The sequence below is a fragment of the Dermacentor silvarum genome, chromosome 9, assembly GCF_013339745.2.
Source record: "Dermacentor silvarum isolate Dsil-2018 chromosome 9, BIME_Dsil_1.4, whole genome shotgun sequence".
NCBI classification, from domain to species: Eukaryota; Metazoa; Arthropoda; class Arachnida; order Ixodida; family Ixodidae; genus Dermacentor; species Dermacentor silvarum.
This window is the reverse complement of record NC_051162.1, coordinates 116,594,861-116,613,167: the sequence shown is the minus strand read 5'-3', so window position 1 is coordinate 116,613,167 and position 18,307 is coordinate 116,594,861. Positions and strand designations below refer to the sequence as shown.

The window sequence follows — 18,307 nt, the reverse complement described above, 5'->3', positions numbered from 1 at the left end:
TAATTTGACACTTCACTGACACTTCTTAATAGCCGTCCACTGCTTCGAACAATCTTTCAAGAGTGACCGAAAACTTCGGCCAATCTAGTAATCGTGTACGCCCCAAAAAACCCACTCCAGTAAAGTTTGTCGATATTCCTTTTGCAGCACGGAACATATGATGGCCGCATCGTCCTGACGTCATGCTATGCTAGTTCGCCCATACGTCTGCGCTCAGTAGCAGTAGCAGACGCGGCGCGCAGGAGGTCGTCGACTGCAAGACGACGAGATGTGCGTCATCTGTTCCTCTTCTCCGGCAACGAAAATGCACCTGCCCTTTTATCGCCGCGAATGAAAGGGCGAGAATGACAACGGCAGAAAAGAAGACTCTCACTTCGTTCCGCTGCGCCTGTATGCGTGTGGCGTCTTGACACACGTTTGTTTAAACTTGCCACATAAAAGCGAGATCCGCACGCTCTGCCGTCGCCTGGCCGGCTGCAGCGTCATTTACGAGACAGCTTGACAGCGGTGGGAGGTTACGCATTCGAGGCTGGATTACGTCGACAGGCATCGGCCATTGTGGATCGCGTGATCCTCGTGCAATCCGCCGAAGAGGGCTTCCGGCCTATCTCTCGCTAGCCTCAGGGGCCACTGCCTTTTGTCCGGCGTGACAGTTGGAACGACCCACTCGCGGTAGCTTGCTATATAAGCAACGATGGCGCGTCGCATTGTGTGCGTTAGCCGTCGTTGCTAGACGACGCATAGTGACAGTCTCTTTAGCGACTCGGAGAACGGCGGGGTCGGCCGGTCGCTCGGTCGCCGGTCTCCGCGAACTCCTTGACGTTTCTGGGCGAAACGATTGTACTGTCGAGGCGGGTACGGTTGCCGTTTGTTCTTCGTTCGGACTTGTTTGCATTCAAGGCATCAATGCAAACACTTCTTTTGTCCCAAGAACTGATCGGAATGCATTGCGGATTGGGTCGTGAGGACCTTGGATCCTTCAAACAATAGGTGATCTCCGCTTACATTTTTACGCTTCCGGTTCTGCGCTCGTTAAAGGAAGAGGCGCGGAGCGAGGAATTTCCAGACACCCACGTCATTTGCTGTCGTGTAGAGCAGTCTTTGTCTTACCGTGCTGTGCTTGAAATGCGAGACCTGTGGCGTGCCCGACACATATTGTAATCCAGGGACGGTTAGCGGCGTTTTTTCAAGGTTTGAATATCAATTCCGCGGTCGGCTGGATGTGTCAGCTTGAAATGAACCTATGGGCCATTGGCCATTGGGCCTTCTTTCAATGGAACAGGTTGGTTGGTTGGTTGAAAGGCTTGATTCAGTCATGGGGTGGCGGTGTTGGCCTGACCATCCGAACTGACAGAGTTGCTATGCATGGGCGTTATCTCTTTCAAGTGATTCAAAACGCACTGCTACGTGCTCAGTCGCCGATTCAGTGTCCCGTAACAAGAGCAGAGAGAAAAATTAAAGGTAGGGAAGTCAACCAGACACGTGTCCCGTTTGCAACCTTATGAAAGTTATGAGAGATATTGGCAGATAGATAAACGAGGGAGAGGGATGAGGCCGCGGCAGTACGGGCACGTAGGCTGCCCATCGTACCTACAATGGGTTACTCTGGCAAGCCGATTTCAGGAATCTTAGCAATACCTGCACTGATTCGTCATCCTGAGACGTATGTGAGGCCACAATCTGAGAATCTTCGTATCTGACATTGGTGTAGAGTCCAGCCGATTTAACATAGCGCAAGGAAGGTCACGCTCGATGACCTAACGAGTACGAAAACACAGGGCATGCTCGATGTCCTCTTCACCGCTGCATGAATCGCACATGCGAGTGTCTGTAATTTCAATGAGAAAAGAATTGACTTTCGTAAAAGCCACTCCCAGGCAGAAGCACCGCAGTAAAGTTGCCTCACTGCGGGAAAGGTGCAATGGCATCTGCAGCTTCAACGAGAGCTAAAGTCTGCGGAGGCGACAAGTCTACGCGCTCTACTTGTTCCAGGAGGGTTGCGTCTTTGAGCAGACAAACGAAGACGCCTTGTAGCATGCGTTCTTGACAAGTGTATGGGAACTGTGCGGGTTCCTTGTGGACTGAACGGGAAACTTCATTGGCAAGGACGTTACGGACGATGCCACAGTGACCAGGCATCCATTAGAATAGGACCTAATGTCCATTACACAGAGCTTGATTGAGGCATTTCCTAATCTCAGACACCAATTGCTCACGTGTCCTGTGGCTGACTGCAAACTCTGGAGGACTGACTGCCTTCGCGTCAAAAAACACGACGCACTTACGAGGTTGTGTTTGCAGGATATAACTGACAGCAGCCCGTAGGGCGGAAATTGTCGCCGTTGACTTCATCATATGTGACATTTTGAACTTAGGACATGTACGGCCGCGGATGACAACGGCACATCTATAGTTGGTGAAGCAGAACGATCCATTAGTGCAAATGTGCGCCATCTCCCCATGTCCCTCGTTCGGTAACTGTGCCATCTGTTGTAGGGCCAGTAATGAAGTGTCGGCCTTCTTCGGAATTCCTGATATCTTCAGGCATACCTGTGGTTGTCAAAGGCACAACAGGGGTGACAAAGATCGTGCTGCTGGTGTAAAAGTCGGCGGAAGGCAGCCTTGATCAGGTACAACATCCCAACATGTGGTTCAGGTCTGTGCGCCGTCAAAGCAGCCATGTGGTGACTGGGCGCTCGAGAGCGAAGTCGAATGTGCACTGTGTGGCTGTCAGCTGTGACACAAGTTTGGATAGAATGGTATCTAGCGATTATAAATTGTTGAACAAGTTCAGGAGCACCGTGGTAGCGCTGAACAGTTGTCGTATGCCTGGCCTAGCAAACTCTGAAGAAAGAGAATGTTTGTTTTGCATGCGTTCGCCGAAACCAGCAGGCTGTAACCTAAACCCCCAGAAAAAAAGCTCTCTACAGCTGCAGCAGGGACCATGCCGATGAGCCCAAGGTTTTTTTCTCGCGTTCACCCTTGTACATGTGCAATGGAAATAAGCGCCCTCTTGATGTAGGAGTAGTGGGCCTCCACAAGAATCCCCGGTCTGTGATCACACCTAGAAAGCGATGTGTCTTGTACGAAAGACTCTGGCCGTGGACGGATACAGGACACGCTGTTATGGATTTTAGCGCAAACTCAATTAACGCGCTTTTTTTTATGCAGGCACTCGGATGCGCCGAGACAGTGACGCACGATCGTGTATAAATACGATCAGAAATACGACGTGCTTCCTTTCGCACTTTCATAGCGTACTTCTGGGCGCACTATGCATTGTACGCACTAATATGCACCGACACACGCAAGCATACACAAAGAAATATACGAGCATGGTCGCCTATAGTGTATGAAGGGTTAAGCATCCTGGCCACGCTGCTGCGCACCAAACTATGTGAGAGACCGGGTTTGACTCCTCTTGTGCTATTGACTGGCTCATCACACGTTGCAATGTCCATCTGCCCTTGAAATATATTCCTGGAAACGCTACGGTGGTGACAAGACAAATTTCTCCTGCTTCAGGACCTGGGCTCCGTTAATTGATTTATGTGCACGCAGACATGATTTATGCAATGTCCCCGAAAAGAAAGAAAGGCAGCTGAACATTTCTCGCGCCAAGGAGTCGACAAGGCTCTCGAAGTACGACCACACGCGACAAGACAGATTCTCCAACTCATCGCCAAAACAAAACATTCCGTGCCAAGAAAAAAAGAGCCTGCTCTACTCCAGCACGCTTCGCCTCCAGCTGTGAAAGAGGTGTTAAATCTTAGCACCCGGACAAGACCTACCTCTCGCTCGCGCCAACGAATCTCGTCAGACCCTGTTACGTCACGCCACCCAGCGCGCTGCCACTCGGTCATCCTCGCTGCGTGCCAAATTGAAGAACAAGCTTTTTGACTCCGATTCGACGAGAGGGACAACTGCCAGCCCGGCAGTGGAAGGGGGGGGGGGGGGGGGGGGTTGGCACTCTCCTTCGACGAACGTGAATCTTTTCTCTTTTTTTTAAGGTCACCGCTCTCGACCGACTGCGCATTGACCAGCGACAAGACGTCACGCAGAGCGCGAGCAGAAGACGGCCGTCTGTTCCAATCGAACAACAGAGCGCTTCCCCTCTTTCACGCCTCCGATAAAGGATTCTCGACGTCTGCTTTCAAACGTGCACGTCTGGCAGGGCCAATGCGAAGCAGACGACGTGCACAATTTCAACCGGCATGCACCGCGCGCGCAGTTCTTCACGTGCCGGAGATGTGAGGACTCTTTGGGTTCACTAACCCGGCGGGAGTTGGTTGTTATAGAGCGTAACCTAGATTTTCTTTCGCCGGCAGCCCGAGCCAGGTAAGGTACAGCCGGGCCCGTTCATACAGCTCAAGGCGCGCGCGCACCCGGACAAGGCGAAATCGGTTTCGAAAGGAGAGAATACAGAAAGAAAGAATACAGCCACTAACACTGACCGACAAGACGCCGAACAAAAATGAAAAAAGCCTGCAGTCGCCGTTTAATATCGGCGCCAACGGCGCTGCCGCCGCCGGGGCGCTAAAGAAGAGATGACCACTATCCCATTGACCGCATTTCCTTCTTAGCAGTCCCCCCCCCCCCCCCCCCTCCCCTCAGCGCGGCAGTCCGGTTCTGGGGGTTGTGATTGGCTACTCTCTGTTATCTTTAATAAATGTCACCGCAGCTAACACTCGAGCTTCGACGAGGACTTTCCAGAATGAAAAGCAAAAGAAAAAAGAAAGATACTCGAACCCTTCACTTCAAGTTCGCCGAACTTCGAGACCGACTTGAGTCGGTCACGATTGCGCTTTCGTGTTTGAGTGGAGCTCTACGCACAGTGTTCATTTCGCCTTGTCTTGGCTTGTCTTGGTATAAGCATTGCTTCTGCTGACTAGCTCTTGTTGTTGCTTCTGCTGCCACTTCTGCTGCTACTTCTGCTGCTGCTTCTTCGGCTCACGCAAAACGCCTGCAGTGTCCCTGGACACGCAGACGTATTACGAGCTATAGGAGACGGCGACCTGGTCCGTTGCGAATTGGCCGTAGCCGATTTCGCGAATAGAAAGATAAACGCTGATATTCATCGCGCAAGAAAAAAAAATGAAGAGTTTTCGAGTGGTTCCTCCGCAGCGCTTCTGCGGTAACACAAATGGGCACCTTGCACATCTTATTTTAACGACAACTGAAACCAACGACCGCGAAACGACGTGGCCACAGTTGGCTTCGAAAGGTTGGCCTATCTAATAATGTTTGCGGTTTTAAACAGGCATACATTCAGCGGTTGTTCAATATGCACGTTTGGAGAACATAAAACATTGGCCGTGAATTCCCATGTAAGAATCATCTACATTTGGCGTCACATAAATAGCTGATCTCGTTCCAGTATTGTTCGCTTAAATCCACGGCAGGAATTAAAGGCCACTAGACAAAATATTTATGGGCAGACTAGCCTAGTTGTCTCTGTTCTGATGCCATCGATATGGCGTGGTTGTAACTGCATGGTTTTGGCTATATCTTCTAGTAGTCAACGAAATTGAAGATCTTCATTGTTACAGTTTGAGCACGCTGTTATGAGCACGAAGATGAAGTTGAAACCCTCCTCCGACAGATGGACGTTCACTTGAACGCAGAAGCTATTCTTCCTAGATACATGCATACACAGTTTCTGAGGCAAACGTTGCCTCAACTGACTAATAACTGGAAGGAATATTACCAACATCAATTAAAATGTCACGCAATTAATCGTAAAGATAATCAGCAATCCAGCTCTGGTGCTGGCGAGGAAAATTGCGATCAAGTGATTTAATGGCAGATACTAAAGGCCACGCGCATATGGCGAACAAATCACTCAAATAGGCAACCAAAACAACTAAAGAATCGTTTGCGAGGATTGCGGTAATGCCGCGAAGCAGAGCACACGCCCAGGTGCTAATGGTTTCACTCACCTGTACTCGAGGCGTTTTGTGCCGCTATACGGCAAGACAGCTGTTGCTGTACAAGGGCATCGTAGATTGTAGTGGTTGCGTATTTCTCTGCGATATGCCGATTGTATTTTCTGGCATCCGTGTAAGGCGCACCCGCAATACCTTCATCTTTGTTCCCGACGAGTGGTGGACCCTCACGATTCGCATAAATATACCCATCAACTGTAGCACTTCGACGTAAACACTTCTGCTTTCACTGAAACCCTTGGAAGCCTTTGTGATAAAAACGTAACGAACCATTCGAATATCGCTACTTGATGCACGGCGTAAGAGTGTTTGCTGTAAACGACGTCAAAACAACCGGCGTGGTTGGCTTGAACTTTGCATGTGGACAGGCCAAGTACCACTAGGTTACTCAATGTATTTTACCAGATAAATGCCAGTTATCTCGTTATAAATTGGGAATCGAAGCTGAATAGCCTTTGTGGTCGATGTTGTAATAAGGAGGGCATATCTGAACTGCAAAACGCGTGACGTAGCAGATAGGCCAGGTTAAATTAGGCGTAGTATTTTGAAACACAACCATGTGCACAAGGCAAGTTTCTCTTGTTCCTCATTTTGTTTTTGTTTTTAAACACAGCATTGCCAAATGTCTCAGCCCATTCGTTTCAGAAAGCAAACTGCTCAAGCAGCTTTGCATAATACACAAGGGCAATATCAATGTCACTCTTCGAGAAACAATGTGCACATTTGCCACTACCTCAATAACACTAGTCATGTATAAACGTCTTGTTTGCTATCAAAGTCAAAGTCAACACAAATGGCACTATTGTATTTCCCAAATACACACTACTTGCGTTGAAATGTGCTACTAAGTTCGCCACTCTGCTCACAATAATCGCAAGAACTCGGCATCAAGGAATGATTACTCTTTTTCTGGCACTTCTTTCGGAAGTAAAAACTATCAGAGCAGTCGTGTCCCAGGAGACACCTCATCAACAACCGATGTCGTTGGAGAGTGGGAGGAACAACAAACCGGAGAGTGACAGCAGCTCAAATAAATCTCGTACTGGAATATGTCTCAAATGAACAATGTTGGCCTGTGCTGGAGATTTAAAACGATTCGTTTGGAGAAACAAGCATGGCTATACACCGAGGCAATTGCACCCACGAATAACATGATGTCACCCACACAGCCATCCGTCCAAAAAAATAGCAGAGGCGGGAAAAAGAAACCTCTAGTCTGTTGAAGCAAACAATCTTTGAAACAACCGCACTTTCTCCGCCAAGTTGTCGCAGGCATCGCCCTGTCGCGCGAGCTCTCTTGGCACACGCATGTAAAGGGCATAAAGGTCACAGCGTATCGTCTTTCATTCGAGCTGCCAACAAGACAGAACGGCACAGTAGGGGGACGTAGACGTCGCAGTGCAAAGGAAAGTGTGAAAGGTCAGATAGGAAGCAAGAAATGGCAGCCACGATCGACTCACCAGACTTTCCGGACCTGGGCCCGCCGAGGACGGCGACCTTGATGCGATTCGCTCTGTTGGTCATCCTCGTTGTGATTTTTTTCGTCTTCGACTGCTCTCACTCGCGGTGCCTGCCTTCTTCGATCCCCCGAGAATGTGGCCCCTTCAGCACTTCAGCAACTGCCGACGAAGTCCCGTGCTGCCATTCTCCTTCCAAAGTCGAAACGAAGCAGAGGACGGGACAGACGACCTCAGTGAAGAAAGCCTCCAGATGACACTCTTGTCGAGAGAGGTTTGCCAGCTGGTAAAAACTGGCTCAAGAACACCCACAGCCAACACACACAACACACTGGCAACGTGTCACGCTACGGCGAGCAAGTCAATCGGGAGATCCTGCTCACTCCAACAAACACCGCGCGCTGCCGCCACAAGAAGGCCGAGTCGAAGCACGCCGGGAGAAAATAACAAAAGAAACCGACAAGAGGTGCGGCCCCACGACGAACCGCTTTCGCGCTTACGTTTTCGCACCGCGCGGCACACTCTTCTTCGGCCAGGTGGTTCTCTTGACCTTCTCCCGGAGGCCGGAGCGTGCGAGTGCGGATGAGGAGGAAGAAGCAGCAGCCCGTCGGGGAAGCTAGAAAAAAAAAAGCGTCCGAAAGGAGATGGTCCCGATGCGGTGAGCGCTCGCCGGCACTCGCGCGGCGTTTCTCTCGCTACTCGACGGTCAGGGTAGGCAGGCAAGCAGGCACGTGGTGGCGGGGGCCGACTGTGGTACTACTACTCCTCCAGCAAGAGTAGTAGAAGTTTCTTGTCGAACGCAGTTCGACGGAGGAGCCCCCGGTCGTAAGGAACAGCAAGAAGACACAGGCACACACGTCGAACACGTCACGTTTGTCTTACGCTCCGCTCTTGCGTGTGATTGCTGCCGTAGAAGCCTTCTTTCGAGGCCGGAGCACCTGCCCGTCTCTTATGGTCGTCGCCGAGAGCGTGTGTGTGTGTGTGTGCGTTCGCGTCTCGCTAACCCTCTCTCCAATCCTTGCGCCCTCTTCGGAATTTCCCGGTGGTGAGTCGCTGGAGCGCGGTCGCGATCGGGGTTACGGGCGTACCGAGCTTCGAGCTTCCCTGTTCGATATGCGTTTGCCGCGGCTGCTTGAACTGCTAGCTCGCTGGCTTGGAGGGGGTATAGATATGCGTTGGCGATCAACTCTCGTGTCGCCTCCACCCGAAGCTGTTTCTGTGGCTCCCTCCTCTTTCTCGATCCTGCCTGGATGTCACGATGCCGGGCGAATGCCCCCTGAAGTAGTCGGTCTGTGTGCGCCCTCTGGCGGCAAGGCTCCTTTCTTGGGGTCCCGGAGCGACGATCTCTCTGAAAAGAATGCGCCGCTGGTAAGTTACACAATTGGCGAGCGAGACACACACCTGGCTTGAGATATGAATGCCGCGCCCCAGTCGGCGTGTTATTTATGCGGTGGCAGCCATCTTGAGGACGCCCTGCCGCTCCCGTATGCTATATAACCCATGCATATACAAGTATATGAAATAACTTTCGCGGCTTCCGAACGCGTATGCGATTTGATTGCACATAGTTGTACGTGGGAGTCACTCGCGCCACATAATTTAGCTTCTGTAGCCATGTAAGCTTGACAGCACAGATAAGCAAACACCAGTGTGAAGCGCGGTCGTTGAATAATTAGTTTAATTGACAGCTGCTTGTTTTGCTAAAATCGAGGTGTCTCACTTCCCACTGCTGCGCACATTAGGTAATTAATAAACCAGAAAAAAAAGAAAGTTTTTCGAGCCGTGAGGCGCGTCTTGCGTACCACAAAACCACCTGAATGGAGCCGTGAGCCCTGATGCACTTCGAGTATGCCATCGGGGCATTAGGTGACCGCTCCAATTTTTCAACAGGGCATTCGAGAACTACTCCAACAGCGTGGATTATTGCAGTATACGTGTGAAGAATTTACGTCATATGATAATTGAACACTAATATAGCAATCTTAACGCACGGCAACTTGCCTCTTCTCTTGGTAGTATGACACCATTCACAGCAGCACTACAAGCGACCTTCCCCCTTCGTTCTAATATAAATCTCCTTAAAATGTTCAATCTAATGTCTGATGTCTAAGAAAAAAAAGTTATGGCTGACTGACTTCCTAAATTGTTCAATTTCGCAGATTCTAGCAGGACTGTGCTTTCCACGATCCAGGCGAACCAATGACAAATTAAGTTTTATTTCAATTAGCACAAATGCCTCAGTGTGCCATTGGCAGATTACATCACAGGCAGCCGTATCGCATGCTGCATTTTTCGTAATGTAATAATATTTAAGAAAGTGAGTTTCAAAAGTAAAGCCATTCTATTGCGAAAAGTTAGTCATTTGCATCCCCAAATTTCATATGTTTCCTTTTGGATGAAGCACCAGTGAAAATATTCAATAATTACTGGTTATCAATATGCACAGATATCACAGTGCCACTACCGTATGCTGCCAAGCGTGCAAGTTCATCAGAGCAGACGCGAAAACTAAATACCGGCTGTTTTGTTTCCACAGCCGGTAATATAATGAGGAAATACTGCGGTGTTCTAATGTTGAAGTTTCAGTATATTGTAGAAATATTTACTTCGAATGTCAAGTAAAAAACTGAGCACTTTTTGCGTCTGAAAATTAAAAAAAAATCAGGCATGCCCACGAAAGGAAAAGAAATCTATTACATCAGATGTGGACGTTGTTATTTGTACGTACAAGTGAGCACATAACAATGACTGTCATTCATGCTGTAAATCCGTCCATCCAATTGACAGCTTGTAGGTTAGAAAACTCACCGGATTTCCAAGTAGGCATACAACAGCACTTAAAGCGCCCGGTGCACAAGATGCATCGGCCTCTTTGCATGGCAGCCAAACTCTAATAATCGCAATAACTCTGTATTTGAGCCACAGCAAAATATTTCAAGGAATCGAATTCTCGGATTGAATGCCTCGAGTCGGAACATAACTTTTCGAGTTGTACTCGTAATTTCCAATGTTCGTACAGCACGTCTCATAGCAGCAATAGAGCCTTACGGTGAAGGTGTTGCAGAGTTACGCGCAGTGGGCGTTTGCCAATCGCCAACTTACTTTTGGGGGCTTCACATCGCTCTCTGAAAATGTCGACGCAAATTTACAATTTAATCATCAAAAAAGTGTAAACTAACTTCCGCATAACCAGAACGAGCACAGTGCGAGCATCATTCTGCTTCACGTTTACACAGAGATATCACTTCGTAAGCACAACAGCACAGCAAATGTGGCAGTTTTGCTGGGTACGTTCCATATAAGTTGAAAAATTCGTTGAAAGCAAGCTTGGCTGGCCACATCAACATGCTTGAAGCGTGCCCTAAGTGCCCGCAATGAGCTTCAATAAACGAACTTTCGCACTTGACATTTAGGAACTTGACGTGCCCAGCGGAACATAGCTTTCCAAAAAGAAAGATATCTTTTCGAGAAGAATTTCTTAGTAAGTGCACTGCTAAGGTTCAGAAAGGTCTTCCGCGAACAAGAGGTGTCGGCAGTAAATAAGTACAGCTATCGCCGGGGATGAACGGAAAAAGAGTCGTTACTGGACGAAAGATGTCAGAATGAGTTTTCACCTTCTCCACTAGGTCAAGCAGTTTCATTTGGCCGCACACGTGACCTTATATTGGATTTGGAGTTCGAAAACACACCACGCCTTCGTGATCGCACAAACACACACGCATACACAGATAGAAGACAGTAAAACTACTGGTACAGAGCTGCACAAACTTCTAGTAGGCATGGACCAAAAACAGTTTTTAGCAGATATCGAACACTCCAAAACCCACACGGATTTCCACGTGCAACTTCTAAGTTTTCTTGAAACATAGCAAAATAATTTCCGGCTTCAAGGCTTCAATGAGCACTCCTAAAGGATCTCGCAAGTACCTACACAGGGTTCGCTCACTAACTCCAAAGATTCAATCCAACAACTCCCTTCGGCAGCCCATGTGCATCATGTGCATCCTAATGCATGTGCATTATCCGAAAATCATACGAGCACACACCGAAAGCTGTACATGCGCAGAACGGAGGCGGCAGTAGGCGGGCGAACACGCGCAAAACACACATGCGCCCGAACCACCGTATCTTAGTGGTGGTACATAATGGTACACTAGTGGTACATAATGATACATCCGCCAACTTTCTAACAAGTATTTATCATAGTTTCCAACAGGTTAAGCAACGTTTACAGCAGTTTGATAGCTACTTCGTCCGACGTATATATTAGACGCTTCTGACGCACATGTGATGAGCACAAGCGGAACAACACTTTTCCTTATTTACGATCAAAGCAGCCATTCTGACGCGTACGATTGGTGGTACCAACATGAGATCTGCCACCCTTCTGACAGTTTTCATCGCAGTTCCCTACAAATTTCATCACGTTTAAGCAGTCCGAGCAACCATTTCTCCAAACGGCGTCGTCCGACGTATTGGACACTTCTGACGCACGTGTCATGAGATAAGCAGGAAGACGCATCTGCGTAAATTACCCGATCCGTCGCGTGGGTCCGATAACAATATTCTTTAAAATAGCCAACAGGTTCCATCACATTTTTCTACAATCCGAACAGCCATCATCCTTCTCGACAGGATCGCCCAACGTATCGGACCGTCCCTTGACGCACACGTGCTTAATCGCTTGACGCTGCAGCAAGAGCGTGCCGGTTGACAAACACGAACACTCACCTCAGAGCTGCCTTTCCCTTAAAACGTGAGTGCGGCTGGTCACAGGCGTCAAAGACAGTCCACGAAAGGAAGCGTCAACGAAGAGAACGGTCACTCCCTTCGAGAAGGAGCCAGCGACCTGACAAACGTCGATGTCGCTGTCCTCTCGGCGCGCGTGCTGGGCACGACGGCGGGCGCGGGCCTTCAACCGATCCGGAGGCGCGACCCTGTCCGGGATCCACGAGCGTGCGGCCGAACCGTGCCGACGTGTCTCGCGTCCTGACGTGGAACGCGAAAGAAGGGATCGTTACGCGGACTCCCTCGTGGGAGGGATCTTCTGCGGCGGCCTGCTGGTTCGGCGGTCGTTCGCCGACTGACTGACCGCGTCGTGAGGACCTTGCTCGTGGCGTGCGCGTTCTTCCTTCCCCGCTCCTCTCCCCGGGACGCCGGCTGTGTACGGCCGAGCAGCGTGCGGCCAGACCCGAAACCGGCTTCTTCCTTCTGCGCTCTCCGCCGTGTGTGTGTGTGTGCGCCGCGGCGCGATCTGCTGCTTCTGCTGCTGCGGCTGCTGCGTGAGCGTTTGTTGCTGCTGGGCGTTCTGACGCCGGTTCCTGTCCCCTTCTCTCGGCCCTGCCGTTGTCCTCTCCCTGTCTCTTCCTTCTTTGCTTGGCGCGCATAACCTTCTCGTGGGTTGTTGTTGTTGTGTGGTTGCTGTTCCTCTCCTCCCGTCTCCTTGTGCTGGTCCGTCGTCCTCTCCGTGTCCTTTCATACTCCTTTGCTTTGCGGGCGCAATGCTGTTGTCGTCGTCGTCGTCGTCGTCGTCGTCGTTGTTGTTGTTGTTGGTGGTGGTGGTGGTGGTGGCGGTGGTGGCGGGGGTGTTTACCGTGCAAGGCGAGCCAGTTGCGTGGAATCTATCGCCTTTGCGGCCATTGCTGCGTTGTCCTCTTCGAAGTTGTCGACTTCTCTTTGGCATGGTTAGTGGTTTTCTGGCATCCGCGTTACATGGATCAGTAATTCTCACCCTTTTGTCTCATGGCTGAAAGTTGCATGGGCGGGGAAAGAAAGTTTTGAGAAAATCGTGAAAGAAAGGGATAGATCATTTACACGTTTGTTTGAGATTGGAGTCGGGAGGGTTAGTGGTCGGAGAGTGGTTGGTTAGTGGTCCAGCCGTATCAAATAGCCGGAACCATAACTAGGCTTTTCTGAACGCTTCAAGCGTAAGGCGTCACATTTCAGTGGAAGATTTAGTACCCGTGGAAGGAAAACCTTGAAAAGAGTCACAAAATCTCATGGCCAAAGGACTAGAACAGTACCGCCGATTTACTCCACTCCTGGATTTGGCTTAATTGCAGTCCCTGGTTTGAGATTCTCTGGAGTCACTTGTCCATGGCCTACTGGCGGCATATGCCATGATGAAATATATAGGGTGCATTTGACGAGCAAACATCTTGCACTATGTTTCGCGACCAGACACTGCACTGCTTCTCCAAGCATGTCAAGCATTAAAAACAAAGTATACATGCTTACATAGTCGTTCAATGCCTCTATGATCGACTAGTTCGAGCTCACATTATTTGGTTCACGAGAGCTCTCTTGAACGCATATGCGCATGCCTAATCATATGCTAGATATCCTTGCGGAACCGCTGGTTCCAAGTTCAACTTTTCTTCCTTCTTTGTCACAACTTGGATGCATAGTTAAATACTAAGCACACTGGTCATCTGTGAACTGTGATCATCTGTTAGCACCGTTATCAAGAATTGGAGCCACATATTGTATTGTTTAAATTTCACAAGTTTGTTTCGTGAGCGCTTTTCTTAAACTTCGCTCAGTGCACGAAAAAGGTGTAAATCTGTGTGCTTTTTACATCAACGTGTTAGCACGTCAACATATCCCAACAATGTATGAAGTCTGCCTTTAGGCCTCTGCACAACCATTTTGTGTACTAAGGAAGTGCGATATAGAGAGCTGTGAAATCATGTGCGATGCAAGCGGCGCCACCAATTACAAGCACTACGAAACACTGCCCATTGGCTGCCACTTCATACTCTATGGCTCAGTGTACCCAACAGTGTGTTAGAACTGATGGGTTGATGTGGAACTCACGGTACTTTTTCTTCTACTGTTACTGATCCACGGATTCGGATTGTAAAGTACAAAGTAAATAAATCAGTTCATCATTCTTGAGCACTAGCGTAGTCATATCACTTCTCTCCCCATCATCCTTCACCACACCTACCTTACTGCTTTACCCAGCGCTGATTGGGAGACCAGAGCAGACTAAGAGCTGCCTTCTACGGTTCTCAAGAAAGTTGTAAGCGTTGAGAGCCATGCCAGCGCCATGACCACCTACAATAGCTTCTCATTGAGTGAATAGGAATCACGCGGCAGTGCTGGTTGCTTGGACTACGTTTCTTGCAGATTATGTTACTCGAACAATGGCTTAATGCTAGCCTAATTGAATATACAGTCGCGTTGAATATGAGCTGCAACACGGTTCCCGCGGTCGAGGCGGCCCCACGGCTGCACAGTGGCGCCAGCATACGAAAAATTGGAGAAATAAATACCATTACAATTTCGGGTACTATTAAACTGATTTATCCCATGTCGGCACCACCACGCAGATTTAGGGCCGCTTCGACCACGGCACCATGTTATAGCTCAAACTGAACGCACTGTGCATGGCGTAGACGTTTCACTTGACGCAACAAGTGCTAATCGTTCACTTTCAGTGCACTTTATATGAACCTCTCTGAGGGGGCCAGTCTTCCGCTGCCAAATGGACCTATAGATATCACGAAACCCTGCATGAATTCTTACGCGAAACACACTTTGCAGCAAACACTTAAACCTTTATGCCAAATATGAAGCTTTTAGCATTACCACCACCACCACCACCACCACCACCACCACCACCACCACCACCAGCAGCAGCGGCAGCCGCCGCCGTCGCCGCAAGGTGAAGTCCACATCCTCCTTCTCTCGTCATTGTCGCCCATCATGCGCCTCTTTCTTCCCTCTTTCTTTCCCCTTCCCCCAACGCCGAGTAGCTGGCTAGAGGAATTTACCTCAGGCCGACCTCTATGCATATCGTATCATTAAACTTCTCTCTCTCTCTCTTCTCTCCCAGCGATTCGCATTACCCCTGTCTCGTCCGGACCGATTCCTATAGTTGTGTTGTAAAATTTCTTAATTTTATCAGACCACGTAATTATCTGCCGTCTTCGACTGTGATTTCATTACCTTGACACCCATTCCGTGACTCTCATTGACCGCCGGTTACCTGTCCTACGCATTAATCGGTCTGCCCAGCTCATGTAACGCATAGAGCAGATGTGTAGCGGTGGTGGCGTGGAGTATAGGTGGCACGTAGGGTTTCTATGCTCAAGCCTTTATATAAATATCGAAAAAATAATCAGTAGCGTGAATGTACAATAGGTATCAAAGCAGACGATAGGGCACTCGTTCTATCGGCTGCCACCGATGAGAACGCCACCGAATTCGTCAACCTCTGAATACGGCAGTGAATAAAGCGGTGAATACAGGACAAACTGAAAATACGGTGGTGAATACGCCGAACTTTGAACATACCAGTGAACACGCCAAGCTATTAATACACCATTGAATGCGCCAGTAAATAAGCCAGTGAAAATGGCGAGCTGTGAATACATCAGTGAATACGGCGGGGAATACACCGGGCTATTATTACATCAGATAATGCACCAGTAAATACTACGGTGAATACTTAGAGCGGTGAAAGCGCCGATGAATACGCCAGTCAATTAATTTATGTCTATATCGTGTTGATATTACATCGTCGAACACGTCGAGCTCTAAATATGCCAGCGAATACGCCAGGCAATCTGTACACCAGTGGATGTGCCAGTAAGTACGTCGGTGAATACGTCAAGCTATGAATACCTCGGTGAATAACCCGTCAAGTTATGAATGCACAGGAGAATACGTCGAGCTATTAATACACTATTTAATGTAATAGTTCAGTGGAAACCCGCTCGGTGGAGAGAAGTAATTAAATGGTAAATGAGACATCCACCCAATCGTAGCAATTGCTACAAAGGAAACCCATACGGGTTCCTCGAAAGAAAAGTCTCGCAGTTGAAGAAAAAATCGTTCTGGTCCGGGACTCGAACCCAGAGCCACCACATTTCCTGGGCAGTCGCTCTACCATCTGAGCTAACCAGGCGGCTAGCAGATAGCAGGGCGAGGTCGAATTTATGAAGAACTCGAAGCAAAGGCAAGTGTTTGATGTAATTTTTCAGCGGAAACTCGCTAGGTGGAGAGGATGCATTAAATGGAAAATGAGACATCCACCCAATCGTAGCAATTGCTACAGCTGAAAAACTACTTAATGCGCCAGTAAAACACTATTTAATGGGCCGGTCAATACAACGGTGAATACGACGATTTGTTAATACACCTGGAAGTTTGTGAATAAGCCAGTTTCTGAATACGCCGGCAAAATACGCCGAGAACAACACATTTTCTGGGTTTCATCGCAGAGATGCCATAAATTGCAATTGAATTGCCCTTAATCCAAGAATTAGTACATACAACATGCTTGGATGACCTCGTTGTTTATGTGAATGCCTTACGGCAGACCTGCAATATGACTGCATCGTGACTACACATGTAGCCTCGGATATGAGTGCCTTGTGTTTCGAAGCTCTAGTGCTAGTCCTTCGTAAACAAGGACTGGAGGTGACGCTGGGAAAAGTGCGCAGTGGGGGCATTTACGCGGAAGTCAATGTCTGCATACGGCTTATCAATCAACCGACAAGTGATATCGTTCAGCAAGAGTCACAGGTTCTTGGGAGTTGTGATTGACAGAGATCTGTCCTGGACTCCCCACGTCAACCACGTGAAAAAGCGCCTGATGGCTATTTGTCATCTGTTCAAGTTCCTTGCAGGAAAGAACTGGGGGGTATCCACACAACCCATGTTACAGCTATACAGGGTGTTGTTTGTTGGGTTCCTCCGGTACAGCCTACCTGTTATATCCAACACCTGCAAAACTAACTTGCGTACAATTCAAAGCATTCAGGCGCAAGTTCTTAGGATATGCCTTGGAGTACCACGCAGTGCGTCAACGGCTGAAACTATCGCCATTGCTCAAGATTATTCAATCACAACGCACATCGCCATCGAGGCAATGCGTGCACATGTCAGGCACATTGCCCGGACTGCTTGCCACCACCTCGCCGCACTCACCGTGGAAAGACTCCGCACGTCATATAGCACAACTGTCAGTGCATATCGTGCCTCGATTACATCGGAGTACGCACCTCCGGTCAGGCGGGTGTCTCCTCCATGGTGTTTGTGCCGCCCTGAAGTCCAACTTAAAATTCCAGGACTTCAGAAAAAGTCAGATTTATCACCGTCTGCACTAAAACAATTGAGCTTGCTCCTGTTGTACGAGAGATACAGCAGTCACGTGCACGTCTATACGGACGGATCGACTACATCGACCAGTTCTGGCGGTGCTGTGCTTATACCGACGAGAGGAGTAACAATGCGATTCAAGAGCTCACATGTCACGACGTCCACGGCTGCGGAGCTCACGGCTCTGCGCAGTGCACTTCAATTTATAGACGCAGAGAGTCCTGGTACATGGGCCGTGTTTTCCGACTCGAGACCGGCTTTACAAAGTATGCAGGCAGTTCTCCGACCTGGAGCTCACGAACAACTAACGTATGAAATTGTCAAACTTCACCACGACGTCAAACAGAAAGGCCACGAAATTATTTTCCAATGGCTACCTGGCCATTGCGGGATCAGTGGAAACGATCTCGCTGACAAAGCTGCCCGAGAGTCGCATCAAGAACAACACAGCATTCCCATTCCTCTTTCCAGGACAGACGCTGGAAGGCAGCTTCGTCACCTGGCACGCAAGCTCTCTTTAACAGAGTGGAACACCCCTAATATAAGGCGTACGAGGCTACACGAACTGAACCCTTCGCTCCAACTCCGACCTCCAGCCGGGATTCACCGACGTGAGGACATCGCTTCTATACCGGCTGTGGTTGGGAGTGGCTTTCATGAAGGCGTACTGTGCTTTGATTGGAATGACCGAAAGTGCCACGTGTGACGTCTGCGGCAGCGAAGAGAACATCGAACATTTATTGTATCACTGGGATCGATTTCAGTCGGAAAGACAAACTTTATCGAACGCATTGC

The 18,307-nt window shown here is 49.1% G+C and overlaps 1 protein-coding gene across 1 annotated transcript in view; it reads right to left on the bottom strand.

Moving 5' to 3' along the window:
• LOC119464130 (ras-related and estrogen-regulated growth inhibitor-like protein) overlaps window positions 1-12,603 on the bottom strand; it is a 62,017-nt gene extending 49,414 nt beyond the window's left edge. The window contains exons 1-2 of the mRNA XM_037724966.2: window positions 12,134-12,603; window positions 7,406-8,750 (exon numbers count right to left, since the gene is read on the bottom strand). Coding sequence (XP_037580894.1) covers window positions 7,406-7,469 — 64 coding nt within the window. The 5' untranslated portion in view covers window positions 7,470-8,750; window positions 12,134-12,603. The remainder of the gene's footprint in view (window positions 1-7,405; window positions 8,751-12,133) is intronic.
• Window positions 12,604-18,307: the final 5,704 nt, after the last annotated feature.